This window comes from Macaca mulatta, chromosome 1 (assembly GCF_049350105.2).
Source record: "Macaca mulatta isolate MMU2019108-1 chromosome 1, T2T-MMU8v2.0, whole genome shotgun sequence".
Lineage (NCBI taxonomy): Eukaryota > Metazoa > Chordata > Mammalia > Primates > Cercopithecidae > Macaca > Macaca mulatta.
The window spans coordinates 145382715-145403913 of NC_133406.1; the positions used below are offsets into that span (position 1 = coordinate 145382715).

The following is a 21199-nucleotide window of genomic DNA, read 5'->3' on the forward strand; positions in this document are numbered from 1 at the left end:
ACTCTCCAAAAGCCACCATACGTGCTGGACACAGTGCCCCTTTCTGGACTGAGTCTGTGCAAGTTAGATTTGTTTTTGCACAGTACAAAATTGTATCAGTGGCGAGAAACTGGAAACCTACATTTCAGAATAATAGTCAGTTGGTTGAATTACAACTCCATAAAAGCAAAGTGTAATGTAAAATTTTACACTAGAGTTTGAAAAGATAGGTTATGGGGAAAAAAATCAGATCATCAAATACTGTGGTCAGCATGGAGTTTTAAAATGAAAACTGCACATGTTTTCGTATGTATTTGTGTATGTGTATGTGCATCTATAGATATATACATAGACACATAGGTTAAAAAGCTAAAAGGATAGTCACAAATGTTGACAGTGAATGGATGGTGGGATCACAATGATTTTTTCCCTCTCCTTTTTGCTTACGTATGTTTTCTGAATTGTCTTCAATGAACAGATTTTATATTTAGTAATAAAGGTTTTCTTTCATCTTATTTTTAAAGAAAAAAGATCCAACATCAGAAAAGTGTCCCTAACCAGTGGAACAGGGTGTAGTGGTTGGTCCTGAAGCCATACTGTTCTCAGTGGGGAAGAAAAGTTAATTACTGTTTCCCTGAACTTTGCTGAGTTCAGATTCCTCATTCCACCTTTCTCCAGCTCTGTCCAAGGACACGGGAGTTGCAGGAATAAAATGTGGTTCCTTTCTGGTGAAAATGTTGGTGATTTTGAAACTGAAAGAAGTCCTTGTCAAGCTCCCAGAGAAAACAGCTGGCATTTGCTTTCACATTTTATGTAAAACATTCCTGGAGTAGAACAGCATATTGCTTGGCCTAGGATTGCTTCTGTTTAAATAACCAAAGCTGGTACCTCTTAATTTGGTTATCTGGGGAAACAGTAGCAGAGGAAATTATTCTGCCACTGTAATGACTTTTAGTGTGTCAGTCCACCTGTTAAAGTGTGTTTAATTCTGCTATGTATGAGGTTTTATCTATAGTGAATTTCTTTAAAATTTTCTTTTTAAAGTTAGCACTTGAAATTTGTTTGTAAACACATGGAAGAGTTGGCTGGAGCCTCAGCTCAGTAACTTGTCAGTTGTGCCCCTTCTGTCTTTTTAGTAGCATGGAAAGTTTTGTTTGTGTTGTGTATATTGTTGACATCTGATAATTTGTGCAATTTTACTTTTAACTTAAAAGATGGGAACCAACAAATGTGCCAGCCAGGCAGGTATGACAGCTTATGGGACTAGGAGGCACCTTTATGACCCCAAAATGCAAACTGACAAACCTTTTGACCAGACCACAATTAGTCTGCAGATGGGCACCAATAAAGGAGCCAGCCAGGTAAGCAATACCTTTTTCTACTTGTACAAGAGTACACTTACCTTATTCTTATTAACTAGAAGTTTAAAGTAGGTATTTTTTGTATAGTTTATTTAAGAGTATATTCCTTCAGGAATGTGGACTTTGCTGGGAAAGCAAAAGAATCAAAAGACCTTTTCGATAGCAGCAAAAGCACGATGTGTCTCGTGGTTTTTGTTGGCAGTTAGAACAGCTGGCCGCCTTTCTACCTAGCCAGCAGAAAAAAAGATATGTTTATTTCAGTGTTCTTGCTCCAAAATCCAAGTAAAATATTGCTCATTTAAATGCTGACTTTTTTTTTTTTTAAAGAACCCTTAATTAATAGGTAAAATTATCTGGTGTCCCACTAAGAAGGATTTAACTAGCATTCCTATTAGATGTGTCAATATAAGGAGATGGAAATGCAACGTGATGAAAATACCAGTACACCACATCCAAGATAGAAATATTTCCTTCTTAAAAATAGATCACCAGCACCTCAGAAGGAAGTTCCAACAACATTTGAGAACAGACAGGTCTCACATCCAACATCAGCTGGGATATGGTTTGGAAAACATTTTCTTAGAGAGTCCAAGGGAGATTGATCACTTTGCCCTTATGGAACACATCCTGCCAGGTGTGGCATTATGTCTCTCATAGCTGCCACTCACGTGTACTTTTCTACCCACTCTCAACCTGGAAGTGTGTGCCTGATGTAAGTAGAGATGAAGTATGAGTTACTGTACTCTGAAAAAGAGGGGAGTGGCTGTGAAGTGGCTGGCTCTTCTGCATCTCAGCCTTTTGAAAAGACTCAAGTCCTTAAGATCTGCTCAACATAGTTTTTGTTGAATATATTATAAACTTGTGAAATTGGTAACCCGGATAATGTATGTGGTCCTCATGGGCATTCACATGGAACTTTGTGGTGTGGAAGCATTATGATTTCACGTTCTTTATGTCTCATCCTCACTTAAATCCAGAGTAAGTAGTAATGTCTCCATTTTGCAATTTGAGAAAGCTAAAGCTAAATTTACTTGTTTGAGGCCACATAGTAATTTTACAGCAGAGCAAGGATCTTGAAGAAAGGTCTCACCTAGCTCAAAAGCCAATGAATATTGCTTCCTGGAAGTGATTCGGTATCAGGATATTTTGGTTAAGCTAGCTTTACCCCTGAACCAAATGAAAGTTCACGTACTGCTGTTCATATTCAGTGTGAATTCTATAATCTGTAAATTATTCACAAGAGTAGATTCCAGCTGCCGCTTTAACTTTTATACTATGTTCTAATACCAGGCAGGGATGTTAGCACCAGGTACCAGAAGAGACATCTATGATCAGAAGCTAACATTACAGCCGGTGGACAACTCGACAATTTCCCTACAGATGGGTACCAACAAAGTTGCTTCCCAGAAAGGAATGAGTGTGTATGGGCTTGGGCGGCAAGTATATGATCCCAAATACTGTGCTGCTCCTACAGAACCTGTCATTCACAACGGAAGCCAAGGAACAGGAACAAATGGTTCGGAAATCAGTGATAGTGATTATCAGGCAGAATACCCCGATGAGTATCATGGCGAGTACCAGGATGACTACCCCAGAGATTACCAATATAGCGACCAAGGCATTGATTATTAGATCCACACAGAAGGAGCGCAGTATTTAGTCCATTGTTTTTATTCAGTGAGAACCAAGCTAGCCTTGAGTAATTTTTATCTTGTCTTCCTAAAACACTATTAAGCTTATTGTACTTTTAAGAAAAATTGCCTTACATACATTCCTTTTTCCTTTTTCTGCCTCTTCCCTCAATAGTTGCCTTTTAGTGCTGTAATAGTTAAATCCTACAGCATAATCAGTAACTCGCATATGAAGTAAAAAGGAATACTGTGAAAGGGGAGTACTCTTGTACAGCCAGTTCTTGTATGCAAAGATCTATGCATTTTTACAATCTTATATTAAACTGGTATTTTCAAATAATAGAAACTATTTTTTTTTTTTTTTTTTACAGTTTAGTGTATCTGGTTTCTACATGGAAGACTAAACTCATGCTTATTGCTAAATGTGGTCTTTGCCAACTAAATTTAAGATGCAGCATTTTAGAAATTTACATATCAATGTTTCTACAGTATTGTTTGCTAATTTTTAAATAAAGTCATGATCAGTGTGCATTTGTGATTATATGTGTACTCATTCTCTTACCTAGCGGACAAGATCTTTTCAGAGTGGTGTTTCTAAAGGAGCATGTACAAAAGTGGCCTGTGGACATTTAGGCCTGGGTGATGCATTTGCTCTTCCTGTTTGTGCCAATGTATCAATGTAGAGTTGCTCTGTTTTCTTCAACTGTATTTATTGCTGCATTTCTCAGCATAAACTTATCCCATTGTATTTTTTATAAATAAATATTTTGTTTTGAACATTCATATGAACCACAGGCTGATTATTTTCTGGCTAGCTTCTAGATAGGTAGGGTCAGATTTTTTTTAAGTACCTTTTTCCTAGGTACTGTTACAAGGGACATTAACATTTTATTTACTCCACACAACACTGCACTCTATGCTTAAGGGGATTGAGGCTTAGGAAACCATTACACATAGTAAATGACAGGATTCAAATCATTTTCTGACCCTATTTCACTGTGACTTAGCTGGCCCAGATTCATCTTAAATTCAACTTGGAATAATCTTAAAATAATTTTTAGGAATATTGATATGAGCAGTGGGGAATTTTCCTATCTTAGGGTAAATATGAATAAGAAATATGCTAGGTCAGCCACAGGATGTGCTGCTTGATAATAAGCTACGGTTTATGGTGAAACATAAACCTTCAGTCCTGACAGAGGGAAGCACAAACAATAACTAGGTGTCATAGTGACAAAAATGCAGTCACTAAAAGAAACTTAGTAACTCTCACTTTCCGACATTGTCTCAGCCAAGCCATGTCTTCTGATAGGATTGGCTCTATCAGGTTTGGGGGCGAAAACTGTCCATTTTTTGTGAGAGATGAGGAGTATATACACATGGTTTGACGAGCCCACAAAGGTGAAGCCTATTAGCTCATCATGTCACAATGACTAGGTTTAATGCTTCTGGGAAACTGCTTGTAAAGGAAACTATTGGAGTCAAGCTAATTCAATGGTGGCATTTAAGAAAAAAGTCACTGCATTTAAAATAGACCTGAGTTCTCAGGCTGTCCTTGTCATCTTTGACTCTTCAAAGTTTAGGGGACGGAAGCCTTATATCACACTACCTCCCCTGCCATTTAAGTCAGATTGATTCTCATGAGGCTGCCAATCAACATGTTAAAATGTTTCTATTTGGTTAGAGGTTTAAAAAGGAAAAGCTCTTCCCCTCACTCCCGTCTACATAAATCTCTGAGGTCCGGGCAGAAGTATTTTTAAAAATCTGTCTCCAGGTAATTTCTCAGGTGGGGCTGTGGTTGAAAACCACTTCTTCCAGAATGTCTGCCGTAAGAGTGCTTGTGTGTCAGGATTTCTGAGATAAATTGTGTGTGCCATCATGGAATGTGATCTGGTGGAGAGACATAACAAAAAGAAAGTGGATTCACAGTCATATCAGAGCATGGAGGAAAAGGACAGAAGAGAGGGCAAGTAATGCTCAGAGGCATTGCAGAAGCATGATGCTATCAGAGCTGGGTTTTGAAGAATAAGTAGGAGTTTGCCATTAGCAAAGAGGAGGAAGAGTATTCAGAAGAAAGGAAGAGCATGTGCACCGACTAAATCATTGGTTACACTCCTGCCTGTCCTGTACATGCCCAGTTCAGGTGGTAGTTAATGTCAGAGTGTACACTTTGGGCTTTTATTGTCACCAAATCTAAGAACTGTACTTTGAAAAGTGAATCCACTCAGCATATTTCCAGGATTGGATGAATAGGGAAGTGTCCTACTCTGTATTAGAGCAACGTTCCACGCTGGACATGGTGGCACGCCTGTAGTCCCAGCTGCTTGGGAGGCTGAGGCAGGAGGATCACTTGAGCCTAAGAGTTGGAGGCTGCAGTGAGCTATGATGGCACCTGTGTGTCGCCACTATACTACAACCTTGGGAACATACTGAGACACTGTCCCTTTAAAAAAAAAAAATTCCAGAGATTTCCGCTAACAAAATCCTTAAAAAGGTTTATTTATTAGTTATGCACTTACAGACTTGCCTCAGTTCTTATATAGTGTACTTTTTAAACTGATGCATATAAACATGGTTTTAAGAGAGTTTTTCTGTCCTAATTTGTACAAAAAAAAAGGTGGTAAACTAATATGGTTCCAGTATTGTTACCTGGTCAAACAATAATGACACAGACAATGAGAAAGAATAGTTTATTAGGTCTTCTTTAAAAAAGAAAAAATTCCACTAACTTTTCTCGAGTGGTCTTGTCTTCTATTCTGTAAATGGTTCTTTAGAAAGAAACGTTTTCCAGGTACAAGTCCCTAAATGGGTATCTATCTCGCAATGGCCTGGAGTTCTGTTCCCTCGTCATTCCTTAATGAGTGCTCGTCCTGCCGTGCCCTTGCATTGTTTAATTTGTTGCTCCTTTTTACAAAACTCTGAAACAAAAGAACAAGTTAGATGAGTATTAATGTGTCTGCACTGTTGATAATGTAGGGGCCAAGGGAAAACTTCTCCTTTGCCCTCTGAAGGTTTGCTGAAGAATTAACTTACAAAAGGCAGATTAACAGGCGAAATGGCATATAAATTAGCAAGCACAGCGGAGAATCACAGAGTGATTGTCTAACTATGAAATGGGGATGGGGAAGTGTGGATGATTTTTAGGGGGGTGGTAAATTACTTTTAGGGGAGTTTAATGAGCTTGAAGGATACTTAATGGCTGGGGACAAAGTCTGTTGGGCCCGCAGAGCAGACAGTGGTTTGTGACAAAATTCTGTCCAGGTGTGTTGACTGAAGTTAGTTTTTGTTTCTGCTATATAAGTCCAGTTAATGGAAAACTCAGGGAAGGGGCCAGAGGCTGTTTTTTTCTTTGGTGAGTCTGGACTTTAGGCAGATAAGGGAATTTCATTCAGATGACAGCTTCATCCTGCACTTCGGGAGAAGGTCAGAGTCAAAGTGCCATATTCTGGAGTGTCGGTTTCTGAGTCCCAATGATAACCATTTACCAGTTCTTGGCCTTAAATTTCAGATAAATGGATCCTTAAGAAAGTTTCTCCTGTTGAAACAACTATTTTAGGGGGTAAATTTTAAGGTGGATTTTTTTTTTGCGGGGGGGGGTTAGGGAGACGGAATCGCCCTCTGTCGCCCAGGCTGGAGTGCAATGGCACCATCTCAACTTACTGCAACCTCCACCTCCCGGGTTCAAGCGATTCTCCTGTCTCAGCCTCCCAAGTGGCTGAGATTACAGGCGCCTGCCACTGCGCCTGGCTAATTTTTGTATTTTTAGTAGAGACAGGGTTTCACCATGTTGGCCAGGCTGGTCTCAAATTCCTGACCTCATGTGATCCACCTGCCTCGGCTTCCCAAAGTGCTGGGATTACAGGAGTGAGCCACCGTGCCGGGACTTCAAGGTGGATTTTTAACTGGAAAAGTAAATCAGGGGATGGGGACCTGGCTAGCTTCATACCACCATCATAAACACTTTCCTTAGAGTACATACAAATAAGTCAATAAACAAGTAAAAAGTAAAAATTGTATTTTGGCTGGGTGTGGTGGCTCACAACTGTAATCCCAGCACTTTGGGAAGTGCTCTTGGGCACTCTTGGGCACTCTTGCCCAGCACTCTTGGGCAACAAGAGCAAAACTGTCTCCATAAAAAAAAAAAGTAAAAATTGTATTTTTATGTTTTATATGGAGAAGGATGAGGATACATTAATTATAAACTGTGGAAGTGGTTCTTAAAAAATTGAGTGGCTGCTGAACTAAAGAGTGCATTCAATGCTCTGTTTCAAGCTAAAAGGGCTTGAACACCTAATTTTAATGGCAACAGAATGAAAGAAAAGTATGAAAATCTATAACTCAGACAAGGAAAAGAGATGAGACATGATTCAGCTGTTAAAATATCCCTGTCTACCCAGGATAAGGCAAATAGGCAACAACTGTGTTGCAAAGGCTGTTGCAAACAGCTGCCTGCTACTTCCAGATACAAACAGTATGGGCACTCCGCTGAGGGTGTGGCTTTTCTCACACTGGTGTGCCTGGGCTAATAAAGGGCCCGAGAATTGCAGATCTGTCAATACTGGCACACATAAGTGTGCTCTCTCTAATAGAGTGGGTATGAACATCATGCTTGGAGATGCAAAAATGCTTTAGAAAAAGATCAACTGTTAAACTTCTAGACCACCCACAAGGCTAGATCATGCCACGAGCACCAAAGGGACCTGAACTACTGTGTTCAGGACATCTTCTGCCCAGGGTAAGAAGTGCTGCTGCTTCTGATCAGCATTCTTGTTCAGCTTCACTTCTCCAGGGAGAAGGTTCTCAGAAAGGGAAGTGGGTTCAGCCTTGGAGAGTTCAGCCCAAATCCCACTTTCAGGCTCTGGGGTAGTAGAAGCCTCAGAGCCCTCTAGAAGACACAGGCTGGGTATGAGCCTCTTTTGTGTGCAGCTTTACAAAACTGAGATTGCGAGCGTGGATATTGCAACTGGAAATGAAATGTTTGCTTACCAGAAATTCTTGGTCCATAAAGTAGGGCTTTTCTGACGATCCATCATTTGTTTCCAGATCAACAGCAAAACACAGGAAAAGTGCATCCAGCACAGTTTCAAACACAGATAAAAAACTATGGGCTACTAAGTAGGCAAAAAAAGCTACCAATAACAGAGGGACTGCCCACACCTGGAATGCCCGATTGTAGTTAAAAGCCATGAGTCCTCCAAAAACAGTGAAACACACCACTAACACCTGTGCAAAAGAAGAGTTTGTTGAAAATCTTTATGAATCAGTTGCTTAGATGTTTTTGTCAGTTACAAGTAATGCTTTAATATACGTTCATGTGTGCAACGTGTGTGTGCACTATTGTAAAGAATGCTTGTCAGAAATTTTGGCAGAATGAAATAGAGGAAAAAATGAAAAGCTGTATCAAAAGGAAACCCAGTTAATGGTGGGTAGGAAGGTTATATGTTATTTTATCTGTGCCTAGCTTTTGTATTCATATAAATGTAATAATATCTCACAAACTTTTTATTCTGTTTTTTCACTTAACACCAAAATAAGCTTATTCACTTTAAAACTTTTTTAGAAAACCCCCCTTTCTTTTGAGACAGAGTCTTGCTCTGTCACCAGGCTGGAGTGCAGTGGCACGATCTCAGTTCACTGCAACCTCTGCCTCCCAGGTTCAAGTGATTCTCCTGCCTCAGCCTCCCGAGTAGCTGGGATTACAGGCACCTGCCACCACGCCCGGCTAATTTTTGTATTTTTAGTAAGGATGGGGTTTTGCTATGTTGGCCAGGCTAATCTCAAACTCCTGACCTCAAGTGATCTTCCCGCCTCAGCCTCCCAAAATACTGGGATTACACATGTGAGCCACCTTGCCCAGTCCAGGTTTCAATACTCTTTCCATATATTCTTATTGAGAAACCCACAAACATTCATTTTCTGAGGTTAGTAGTATGTTCATTTTAGACCTGAAAAAGAATGAATCAGAATGGTAGAACTGATCACAGGTAAGAGAGTAAGAGTAGAATTAAAATTCTGGCTCTACCTATTGTAGAACCCTGGAAAGGTTATTAAACCTTCGTTTTCTCTTCTGCAAAATAGGGATACCTCATGGGATTGAGGATTAAATGAGATAAGGAAGCACAGAGTCCACTACAGAGTAAGTACTCAAGAAATATAGTTCCCTTTCAAACCAATTGTTGTGTGGCTTAATTTTCAGAATCCCAGGCTCCTTTATGTATTTAGTCAAGATATCTCACCTTTCCTAGAAAAATTATGAAGTCTCCAAAGCAGTTAATAGATGTAAAATGACTTGAATTCTTGGACAAGATTTTGAATGCATCTTTTGCTGACGTACAGAAATCTGTCCCATTAATAGCAGTTGTAGTATATGCATTCTGAAACAGAAGAGAATTGTTTAAAAGGTAATTCTTATAATTATATTTTTAAGGCAATATATTAATACAGAGTGTTTGCAAACTAGAGTTACAATAAACCTACTCTCTCTACCCATAAAAAAATACCATTTTCAAATTCCTTTCCAGTCTGATTATACCCATATATATTTTCATATAGTGGCAGCAGATAGGAAAGATAAATAGGTACTTATGGTTAATATGAATATCCCACTACAAACATGTGGAAATGATGGGTAAAGCATAAGGGTTTTGTTTGCTTGTTTGTTTTGAGACAGTCTCACACTGTTGCCCAGGCTAGAGTGCAGTGGTGCCATCTCGGCTCACTGCAACCTCTGCCTCCTGCGCTCAAGCGATTCTTGTGCCTCGGCCTCCTGAGTAGCTGGGATTACAGGCGAAAGCCACCATGCCTGGCAATAAATTATTTTTTAATGCACAACAGAGTTTGAGGGCAGGAAGTTTAGGTCCCAGAAAGCAAGCAGGATCTAATGGTTTGTGAGAGCTGAACCCAAAGGTGCAACAGGCATGCAATTAGGCCCTTGCTAGGGAAGCGAACTCTTTCAACAAATTCAGGATTCATACTCAGTTCAACCTCAGTCAGCCATTCCAGGAAGATGGTACAGAAATCCACTACGTGCCTGGGACTGTTAAAATCCTAGGGTTTTGCAAAGGCAAAGCAACATCGCCACCTCCCAGGCCAGGGAATAGTGGAGTCCTACAGGTAACAACCACTGGAGAAGATGAGGAGCTCACAGGAAAATTTTACAGAGGACCCATGGAAATGAACAGCACAACAAACAGAATCTGTACCCTGAGAACAACCTGGAAAAAAAGTATTTAGGGAGCTATGTTTAAGGTACTAAGAAAATAGTGAAAGAAACAGTAACCATAAGGAATAAACAGAACAGTATGAAAAACGAAGAGGCAGAGTAGACAACAAACTGAATAGAAATCCTAGAAATAGGCCAGGCGCCGTGGTTTAGGCCTGTAATCCCAACCCTTTGGGAGGCCAAGGCGGGCGGATCACCTGAGGTCAGGAGTTCAAGACCAGCCTGAGCAACATGGAGAAACCCCATTTCTACTAAAAATACAAAATTAGCCAGGCGTGGTGGTGCATGCCTGTAATCCCAGGTACTCGGGAGGCTGAGGCAGGAGAATTGCTTGAACCCGGGAGGCGGAGTTTGCGGTGAGCCAAGATTGCGCCATTGCACTCCAGCCTGGGCAACAAGAGCGAAACTCTGTCTCAAAATAAAAACAAAGCTAGAAATAAAAAATATACAGTGTAACTGGTATGGTGTCATGATTATATATATTTTTTCTTTGTATAATAAGCATTTCTATGTTACCACATGGCTTTTATAATTTTAATTTTAATGCATATTCTGGGATGCACATATGTGCATGTGTACGTGCATGTGTGTAGCTGGGACATGTTGACTGTTTCAAATGTTTTGCTCTTATAAACAACCATGCGATGAACTCTTGATTTCCTGATTTTGGATAATTTCTTAAGCATAAATTCTCAGAAACAAGATTACTATATCAAAGACTACAAATGTGTGTGTGTGTGTGATTTATGTTCACATGAGATGATTTCTCAGGTCATTTTTTCCAAAGTACCTTCCCTTTATGACTACATTTCAAGACCATTTATGCCTCTTGAAATCTTTAAAAATGCTACTTGCATTGCAGATTACAACAAGAATTTAAAACTTTCCTGGGAAAATACACGAGAATACTACCTACTTGGGTTGTTGTCATTCCTTTTGGTTTGGATAAAGGATGAAAGTTTTTTGTTTCATGATATACAAATTAACCCTTTTGTACACCCCTTCAAACACATCACAAGGTAATCAGTGTGGAGTCTACTGCAGTAATCAGCCTGCCATGGTGCGGGGCCTAATAGAGTAAGTGGAAGAGATGAAGACCACTAACAAGTATAGGATTAAGAGAGCGGAATTAACTGACCCAGTTTACCAAACTCCCACTTCAAGGCCAACAAGAGAAGAATGTTTAGTTCTTAAAGACAAAAGGCTGAGCCAGGTGCGGTGGCTCATGCCTGTAATCCCAGCACTTTGGGAGGTTGGGGTTGGGGCAGATCATGAGGTCAGGAGTTCAAGACCAGCCTGACCAACATGGTAAAACCCTGTCTCTATTAAAAATACAGAAAGAAATAGTTGGGCATGGTGGCACACGCCTATAATCCCAGCTACTGGGAAGGCAGGAGAAACACTTGAATCCAGGAAGCAGAGGTTGCAGTGAGCCGAGATCGCGCCACTGCACTCCAGCCTGGGCGACAGAGCAAGACTCCATGTCAAAAAAAAAAAAGACAAAAGGCTGGAAACCATATCCCATAAGGGCACCATGCTTGCCTTAGAGATTTTCAGTCAGACATCAGATGAATTTCCTGCAAAAATGCCTTAATAGTATTCCACAAGGAACTTTTGGTTTTGGACTTACACAGAATGTGCGTGAAATTTGCTTTGAAAATCTCAAACCAGCTCTTGCTGGAAAGCTGCTCCAGTTTGGGGGCCTGAGCCTTGTGCAGGGATGTGGAAACTCATTTACTTATATTATTTAACTAGGCATCTTCAATCATCTTGGGTTTTCAAAGCCCTGATGACCAATCTATTCATTCATCCTCAAAGCACATCTGTAGGAAGGGTGGGTGAAGAATGGCATAATTGTTCCTTTACAGACTGGAAACCAAGATCAAGGGCATTTCCCCCAGGTCCCCTGGTGAATCCATGAGACAGAGACCTTTTTATTTTTATTTTTTTAATTCTAACCTTCTGGACATTACACTATCAATTTTCATTAGGAAAAATTGCTATTTAAAAGCATGGTGGTTACGGTAAGCACAGGCTCTGTAGCCAGACTGTCTCTGTGCTCAAAACCCAGTTCTACCACTGCCTGGCTGTTGGTCTTGGACAAACGATCTAACCTCTCTAAGACCTCAATTTCCTCATCTATAAAATGACTTACAGCACCTACCGCAAAGGGATGTTGGGAGGATTAAAGAACATACTCCCTGTAAAGCACACAGAAAATGTGTAATAAAGAGTGGTTATTATCATCCAGACATCACCAAAGATGATCTCATTTACAACTGGGAACACAGAAGCAACTCTTTAAGCACCTGAGGAGGTGTGGCAGGGGCCTGTGGTTGCTTTATCTGTAGGCTTTAATCCCTCACACCCACAGGGGTCCAGGAAAGGGCTTTTCAGACCACATGCCAGTCCCCAGCATCATCTTACTTTGTTACGGCAACTCCACCATGTGCCGCTCAGCCTCTGTCTCTGCCTCCTCTCTTCATTCAGGCTGTCTCCAGCCCACCACCCCATCACTTCCCGGCTCTAAACTTTCTAAAGTGCTTCTTGCTTCCCACAGGGAAGCACTGTTTTTGTGGGGACTTCTTTTTCTGCAGATCACTGCCTCGTATTTAATTTAGCACCATCTCTCATAAGCAATAAAAAGAGATTTCGCTCTTTGGCTAAAATGATTAAAAGTTAAAAAGATATTATACTTTCTCATGCATGTGTTGACTCCAAAGAGTTTTGGGGCCTGTAAGCATTTATCTTTTCTTACGTATCAGGCCCACGGAAAGAGGGCATTAAAACCACTCTGATAGAGAAACTATATATGCCTTCCTGCAGGTACCACGCCACTAGCATTTACCAGATTCAACCCTGAGTGCAACAGAGAGATCTAGAATTAACTTCTGAATGAATAGGGGGAGGAGGGAGGAATCACTCAAGACACAGGATAGGGATTAAACATTTCTGCTGCTTCAGCATTAGCTAATTTATACTTATTCTGAACAGAAGCTACTTGTCAGGCAGCTGGAAGATGGATTGCACTAACATTTTCATCGTTAAGTCCTTGTTCTGAGCATTTGTATTTGCCTGGGAAGACAGAACTCAGGATTAACGTGCCAAGGTAATCTGCAGACTCTAACAATATGTGGAAATGATTGGCCCTAATAAGGATTAGGAAACACGTTTTATTGGTTGTGGAAGTTAAGAGATCCTAAAGGCTAACCTTTAAACAAGTAAGCAGGAGGTAGTGGCATTCGGCTTTTGATTTATCCCCAAAATTCAGTGTGCATACTTCTTTAGCGTCACAAAACAGATGGGTGGATATTTCTGTCTTGAAATTGAAGCTATAAACACACAAGATAGATACGAGGAAGCATTGCCAAGTTGGCGGTGGTAGTACCTCAATATTAGATCCCAATTCTCATTCCCTTGCTTGGGATTGAAGACTCCCTCCAGGTACAGGTGGATTAGTTTTCAGACTTTAACGGACTGGTCACCTGGGACTGTCCCAAGTGGCTGAGAAGCACTGGGGGAAGAACACAATGAGGATGGCCCTGTGTGGCTGTGAGGGCTTCAAAACAATGAAATACATAGCACAAGTGCACATGTGAGGGCCACGAAGAGCAGAACCACAAGCTGGAGGGAGAGGGGAAGAGAAGGCTCAGCAGGAGAGATCAGGGAAGGCTTCATGGAAGTGGCATGTGAGCTGGCCCCAAAGTTGCCTGTCTCCAGCAGGGTAGGAGGCAGCAGCAGGAGCCAGCAATGTAAGCCACAGACGTGAGCGTACCAGCAGGCACTGGGGGGCCTGAGCAGAGGAGAAATGGGAAACAGGTCTGGAAGAGTCGGGGGTCAGCCCTCGGTGGGTGGGGCTGACACAGTGTGGAGCAAGGCAGTGAAAGGAAGTTTCAGGAGGACTCATGATTTTCAGCCTGTGCCTCTGGAAGCTCTCCCAGGCTGCCCTGGGGAAGTTCAGGTCAGATCTCCCTCATGACCATCTTCCGCTGAGCCACGAAGCTCTGCACCTTCCAAGGCTCATTCCTATTCAAGCCTAGGAGACTCCCCAAGCACCTTCACAATGCCTGCGGGGCTCTGCTGGAGTTGGGTAGAAATGCTGTGTGGCCATGCAGCCATTGAGCACACCAACCTGCCAGCAGTCATAAGCCAGGGGCTAGGCCCAAAGACCGTGAGTTCTCGGGAGAAAATAGGAGCGTTAGGAATAGTAACTCCTCCCAGGCACTCTGGCTCCCCTCCACCCCTACCTCAGTGGATGCCTTAGTGATATATCCCAAATGCCTTGGCACAGACCTAACGGTAGCTACAACTTTCTAATTTCCATCTGTGGCCTTTTTCTTTTGCAGTCATTAGGCAGGTGTGCAACTTTTGTGTGTAAATAATAAATAATAATGGCATTAATCTATCACATACTATGTGCCAGGCTCTATTCTACCTCTCCCCGAACACATTCACTCATTTAGTCCTCTTAACTCCAACCCGATGAGGTAGTTAAGGAAACTAAAGCACAGAGAGGTAGTGTACCCCCGGTCCCACGCAGGTCATAGATGTTGCGTCCGTCTTCCATGAAGTAGACCTCTAACTCGTTCAGGCCCATATGCTGGAAAACATTTACTTTGAGCTGTACTTTGCGCTTTTTCTCCCAGAAAGGTCAAAATAACAAAGTGGTGTTCTCGTGAGATGCACCATTGAAAACAGCTGAGGATGTGGCAGGACGGCTCAGTGGAAAGAGGCTGGATTCCAGCCATGTTGCCTCCAAAGACTTGCAGAACGGCTTCCACCAAATCACATCATTTCTCAAAGGCTCTCACTTTGCTGCTTGGAAAAGACATCCACCAACTCCAACGTTCCATGATGCTTTATGTTTGTGCTTCGTGGCCAGCCACCCTCAGATCATCATCTCATTAGATCTCATCTGTTTTCACCACAACTCAGTGAAATAATCACCGTGGGTGGTATTATTCCCTGCCGCCTTTGTGTGTGTGTGTGTGCGCGCGCGCGTGTGTGTGTGTGAGAGAGGGAGTCTCACTCTGTCGCCCAGGCTGAAGTGCAATGGCGCAAATGTACTCCAGTGTTCAACTGATTCTCCTGCCTCAGCCTCCTGAGTAATTGGGACAACAGGCACCCACCACCACACCTGGCTAATTTTTGTATTTTTAGTAGAGACAGGGTTTCACCACGTTGGCCAGGCTGGTCTCAAACTCCTGACCTCATGTGATCCGCCCGCCTCGACCTCCCAAAGTGTTGGGATTATAGGCATGAGCCACTGCGCCTGGCTGGTATTATCCTTATTTTATAGAAAATTCTAATTATTGAAGAAAATGAGATTTAAGTGTCCTTTTAGGTAAGAGAAAATCTAGATTACCTCTTTAAGTTACTTTGAGAGCTATCCAAGAATGTTAATTGTAGCTTTAACATAGAAAGAGCGTTTTTTTAACTCCTGAAATCAAATGCTTAGCCAGCACAGCTCAGCCCTTTGTCCATCATCAGCTGAGTCTGTCCTCTGACTGAACTCAACTGTTTTCTTCTTTTGGTGGCAGAACTGTGAATCTGGGTTTCTGCCGACTCTTCAAAAAGGTAAACAGAGTTTCCCTCCGTAGTGGAGGGAAGGTATTTGCCGAAAACCATGCCATGAATAGCCAGCTTTATTTCTGGAACGCCTTCTTCACAGAATTCTGATATTTATTCTCAAAGCAAGAACTACTAAAACAAACTTGAGAAACTGGACAGTGAATAAATAACACTGGCATTCATACTTTCCTCAGAACTAAAAAAATTACAGTGAAATCTGAGTCCAGATACATCCCCATACATCCAGGGGCCTTCCTTGGACCTACAGTAAAACTGGCAGGAACCGTCCTAGACCAGTTTCATCTTGAGCCCTGTTTTTATCACAAACATATGTGGAGTGAGGCAGTGCACAGCCTCTGGGCCTTCCAGGGCCCTGCATTCACCGTTCAGATCCCTTCAGGAATGCACCGGTCACCAGGATGCAAACAAACATCCAATGAGATGGTGAGGAGGGAAACCAGCCAGTCCCCTGGGGCTGCCGCCAGGTGGGAGGTGGGGTGGAAGAAGGAAGGACAAATATGAGAGCTGCCTATGAAGCCAGGAACAGGGCTGTGCTGTTTTGTTTGCTCTTTTAAAACTTTTCTTTTTGCTTAATTTTTAGAATGGCTTTATTATTTCTATGCTTATCATAAAAAAATCAAATAACACAGAGACAAAGAAGCAAGAAAGTCACTGTGATCCCACCCCTTAGAAATAACCACTGCTAACATCGCCTGGCCCTCACCCCAGCACCCCTCTGTGAATATACACAGAGGAAGAAAGGCAGGCCGGATACACTGAGCATGCGCTACAGTAATGAACTCACTCTCTCCGCGGTACTTTAAATAAAAGGACAAATGTTCATTTGACTTCAACAAAAGAAAATGAAACTAAACTGACGCTGAAGGAATACCCAAATTTCAGGCAAATTGCACCTTCACACACAAGACGTAGGTTTTAAAAAAGTTTTCTGAAACATTAGGAAGTTAGAGTACTTACTGTTTTTTTAACATAGGGTTTTAAGTTTAGGCAGTGTAGATAAGAAAGATGAGTCCTCTCACGCTTTCTCCTGCATCCTGATTTTAGTGAGTTTCATTATTCTGACTTTGCCAGGGTTTTGAACATTTATAGGCTCTCTGATGATGAAAGTCTCTACGTCTAAGTTGTTTTTGTTTGCTTTGTTTGAGACAGGGTCTTATTCTGACACCCAGGCTGGAGTATAGTGGCTCGATCATGGCTCACTACAGCCTCAACCTCCTCCCAGGCTCAGGTGATTCTCCCAGTTCAGCCTCCCGAGTAGCTGGGAATGCAGGCATGCGCCACCACACCTGCCAAATTTTGTGTAGTTTTTGTACAGATGGGTTCTCGCCATATTGCCCAGGCTGGTCTCGAATTCCTGAGCTCAAGCTGTCTGCCTAACTTGACCTCCCAAAGTGCTGGCATTATAGGCATGAGTCACTGCACCCGGCCTAGTCTTTGTTTCTTAATGAGGTGTATGCAGCACTGCCACCGTGCCTGCCCCTTCACACACCTGCTGTGGACCACTGCATTCACACCATCCTGGAAGGCCCCAGTGGTTCCTCCACTCCCAGATGTGGTTCTCTCTGCTGAAATGCCTTCTGATCCCTGGCCTCTCTGCAGGGCTAATATTTGTTGAATAGATAAAGAAAGATGCTCTGGTAAACCAAGAATATCTTCTGAATAATATTTCTTCCTATGAAACCCAAATTCAATGGATTGATCCCTTTGTTCTTTCAGCAGAATGTGTGGATTAAAAGGCATCCTAGATATCACCTAGAAAAATGCTCTCATTTCACCAATGAGGAATTGGCAATCTTGACCAGGTAGAGGAAGTGACAAAGATGGAACAGGAATCAGGTGCTCACAGCCAGTGCTCTTTGTGTTAGATAAGCCTTGTCCTCCCACAAATTCAGGAAAGGCCACATTAGGCAACAGCATCTTGCTGGACTTGATCCTTCATTGATCTGCCAGCAAAGCTCTGCACTCTGCGGAGAAAGCCCACCAGAACGATGATTCCTAATGAAGAGACAGGTCCAAGTTAGAGGACCGTGTGGAAGTGTCACCTTCATCCCCCAAGCTCTTCCCCAGTTGGAGTGCTGCTACATCCTTTATTCCCATTTGACCTGTGCATAATCAGTGGTGGAAGGGAGCAAATCAGAAGCAAGGCCTGGTTTTCTGGAAGGCAAAATTAAACAGTGGACCTGTGACATGGGAAACACAGAGGATGGGGAATGCTTGGGCTGTTACTGACTTCAGGCTTTCTCAGAAGGAAGATGACATAGATGGGTTTGTCGCTATTAGTGAGCGCCACTCCCTGGTTTCCTCCTCCTTACCCTTAGCCTTGGCAAGGAACTCCAGGCAGCACAGCAAAGCCAGTGGGCCACAGCTTTTGGAGTCACGAGGATGACCACATAGTAGTGCTGTCACCCTGGACATGCTCTTCATCCTCTGGGGCTCAGTTTCCTCATTTGTACAATGGGGATAATACCTACCTAATACACAGAGTCCTAGAGAAGATAAACGGAGACTGTGTAAGCCAAATGTTTACCATGCTGCCCGGCATACTGGGCCAAAGTGGATGTCTATGGGACTTACAGACTTTAGAAGGTTGGTTCCTTTTTTTTTTTTTTTTTTTTATTTGGAGTCTCACTCTCTCACCCAGGCTAGAATGCAGTGGTGTGATCTCGGCTCACTGCAACCTCCGCCTCCTGGGTTCAAGCGATTCTTCTGCCTCAGCCTCCTGAGTAGCTGGGAGTACAGGTGCGTGCCACCATGCCCAGCTAATTTTTTTTTTTTTTTTTTTTTTTTAGTAGATATGGGGTTTAACCATGTTGGCCAGGATGGTCTCGATCTCCTGACCTTGTGATCTGCCCGCCTCGGACTCTGAAAGTGCTGGGATTACAGGCCTGAGCTACTACGCCCAAAGATTTTTTTTTTCTTTTTTTTTTGAGACGAAGTCTTGCTCTGTCGTCCAGGCTGGAGTGCAGTGGCGCGATCTCGGCTCGCTGCAAGCTCCGCCTCCTGGGTTCACACCATTCTCCTGCCTCAGTCTCCCGAGTAGCTGGGACTACAGGTGCCCGGCATCACGCCCGGCTAGTTTTTTGTATTTTTAGTAGAGATGGGGTTTCACCGTGCTAGCCAGGATGGTCTTGATCTCCTGACCTCATGATCTGCCCGCCTCGGCCTCCCAAAGTGCTGGGATTCCAGGCATGAGCTACCGCGTCTGGCCGATTAGTTCTTAAGAGAATGTCAGCCTTCTCTGATTTGAGGCCTTGAACTGAGGAAATGGTGGGAGAGAGATGGAGAGCAGAAACTGGAACATTCGTGTTTTTCATGTGTTCCATGTTTTGGGGAGATCATTTCAAGTCAGGTGCATGCGTCTCCACAAGCACACTGTTGGGGAGCCTAGGGGTGGGGAAGCCAGAGCCGCCCTGCCAGGCTGCTTGGGGAAGGCCTAGTGACAGAGAGCCTGGCCAGAAATCCAAAGTCACTGGCTGCTGGGAATAACTATTGTTTGGTAACACAGCTTGGTCCACCTTGCAGAGAAAAACGTTTATAATTTAAAGGCATTTGCTTCAGAGACATTCACTGTAGTAATATATCTTTTCTTTCTCTTGAGATGGGGTCATGTAACATTACCCAGGCTGGCGTTGAACTCCTGTGCTCCAGCAATTCTCTCGCGTTGGCCTACCAAGTAACTGACTATAGGTGTATGCCACCACACCAGTTTTTTTTTTGTTTTTTGTTTTTTTTTTTGGTCATTAAAAAAAAAAAAGCAGAACATTCAATTTGCCATCTTAGCCATTTTTAACTGTAGAGTCCAGTAGTGTTAAGTATATTCACATTGTTGCAACAGATCTCTAGAACTTTCTCATCTTGCAACATTGAAACTCGATAACCACTAAACACTAATTTCCCCTCTCCCTAGCCCCAGTGCCCTTTAAACATTGTGTTTCCATGATTTTTGACTACTTTAGATACTTCAAATACTGCGTGATTTTATTCATACAGTATGTCTACTTTTACTGTATTTGTCAAAGACAGTATTTTGACTACTACATTCAGCATTTGAAGTATCTAAAGTAGTCAAAGTACTGTCTTTGACAAATACAGTAAAAGTAGACAAACTGTATGAATGGAATCAGTATTGAGGCTGAGAGAGAAATCTTACTGTATGGATGATTGGAAATACTGAATGGAATCATACAGTATTTGTCCTTTGTGACTGGCTTATTTACCTTAGCATAATGTTCTTGGGGTTCATCTATGTTGTAGCATATGACAGGATTTTCTTCTTTTTTTAAGGAAAAGAAGAAATACACTTGGCTACATAATATTCTACTGTATGGCTATATCACATTTTATTTATCCATTCATCTGCTGAGGGCACTTGGGGTGCTTCCACGTCTTGACCGTTGAGAGGATGCTGTGATGAACACGGGTGTGCAAATAACTCTGAGATCCTGCTTCGAATTCTTTTGACTATACACTCAGAAACAGAACTGTTGGATCATATAGTATTACAGACCCATTTTTAAGTTTTTGAGGAAACTCCATACTGTTTTCCATAACAGTTACAACATTTTACATTTCCACCAGCAGTGCACAGGGTTCCAACTTTTCCATATCCTCACCAACACTTATTTTCTGTTCTTTTGATAGTGGTCATCCTGATGGGTGTGAGGTAATATATGGCAGTTTTGATTTACATTTTCCTAATGATTAGTGATGCTGAGTGTCTTTTCATATTGGCTATTAGTATAGCTTCTCTAAAGAAATGTCTCTTCAAGTCCTTTGCCTTTTTTTTTTTTTTTTTTTTTTTGAGATGGAGTCGCTCTGTCGCCCAGGCTGGAGTACAAGTGGCGCAATCTCAACTTACTGCAAGCTCCACCTCCCAGGTTCACGCCATTTTCCTGCCTCAGCCTCCCAAGTAGCTGGGACTACAGGCGCCCGCCACCATGCCTGACTAATTTTTTGTATTTTTAGTAGAGATGGGGTTTCACCGTGTTAGCCAGGATTGTCTTGATCTCCTGACCTCATGATCTGCCCACCTCAGCCTTCCAAAGTCCTGGGATTACAGGCGTGAACCACGGCACCCACCCTTTTTTTTTTTTGAGATGGAGTCTTACTCTGTCACCCTAGCTGGAGAGCAATAGCATGATCTTGGCTCACCACAACCTCTGCCTCCCAGGTTCAAGCTGTTCTCCTGTCTCAGCCTCCCAAGTAGCTGGGATTACAGGCATGCAACACCACGCCTGGCTAATTTTTGTATTTTTAGTAGAGATGGGGTTTCACCATGTTGGTCAGGCTGGTTTCGAACTCCTGACCTCATGATCTGCCTGCTTCAGCCTCCCAAAGTGCTGGGATTACAGGTGTGAGCCACCACGCCCGGCCGTCCTTTGCCCATTTTTAAATCGGGTTATTTTTGTTGTTGT

The 21199-nt window shown here is 42.5% G+C and overlaps 2 protein-coding genes across 10 annotated transcripts in view; one reads left to right on the top strand and one right to left on the bottom strand.

Moving 5' to 3' along the window:
- Window positions 1–3754, top strand: part of CNN3 (calponin 3) — a 35092-nt gene extending 31338 nt beyond the window's left edge. For 3 of the 4 annotated variants that reach the window (XM_015145070.3, XM_077990150.1, XM_077990143.1), the window contains 2 exons: window positions 1194–1340; window positions 2631–3754. In XM_015145070.3, coding sequence (XP_015000556.1) covers window positions 1194–1340; window positions 2631–2972 — 489 coding nt within the window. In that variant the 3' untranslated portion in view covers window positions 2973–3754. 4 annotated transcript variants of the gene reach the window in all.
- Window positions 3755–5647: 1893 nt separating this feature from the next.
- The window catches only part of SLC44A3 (solute carrier family 44 member 3), a 74371-nt gene continuing 58819 nt past the window's right edge, over window positions 5648–21199 (bottom strand). For all 6 annotated transcript variants that reach the window (XM_015145455.3, XM_015145453.3, XM_015145471.3 and 3 more), the window contains 3 exons: window positions 9208–9345; window positions 7958–8194; window positions 5648–5889 (listed from right to left, as the gene is read on the bottom strand). In XM_015145455.3, the coding sequence (XP_015000941.1) occupies window positions 5785–5889; window positions 7958–8194; window positions 9208–9345 (480 nt within the window). In that variant the 3' untranslated portion in view covers window positions 5648–5784. The remainder of the gene's footprint in view (window positions 5890–7957; window positions 8195–9207; window positions 9346–21199) is intronic.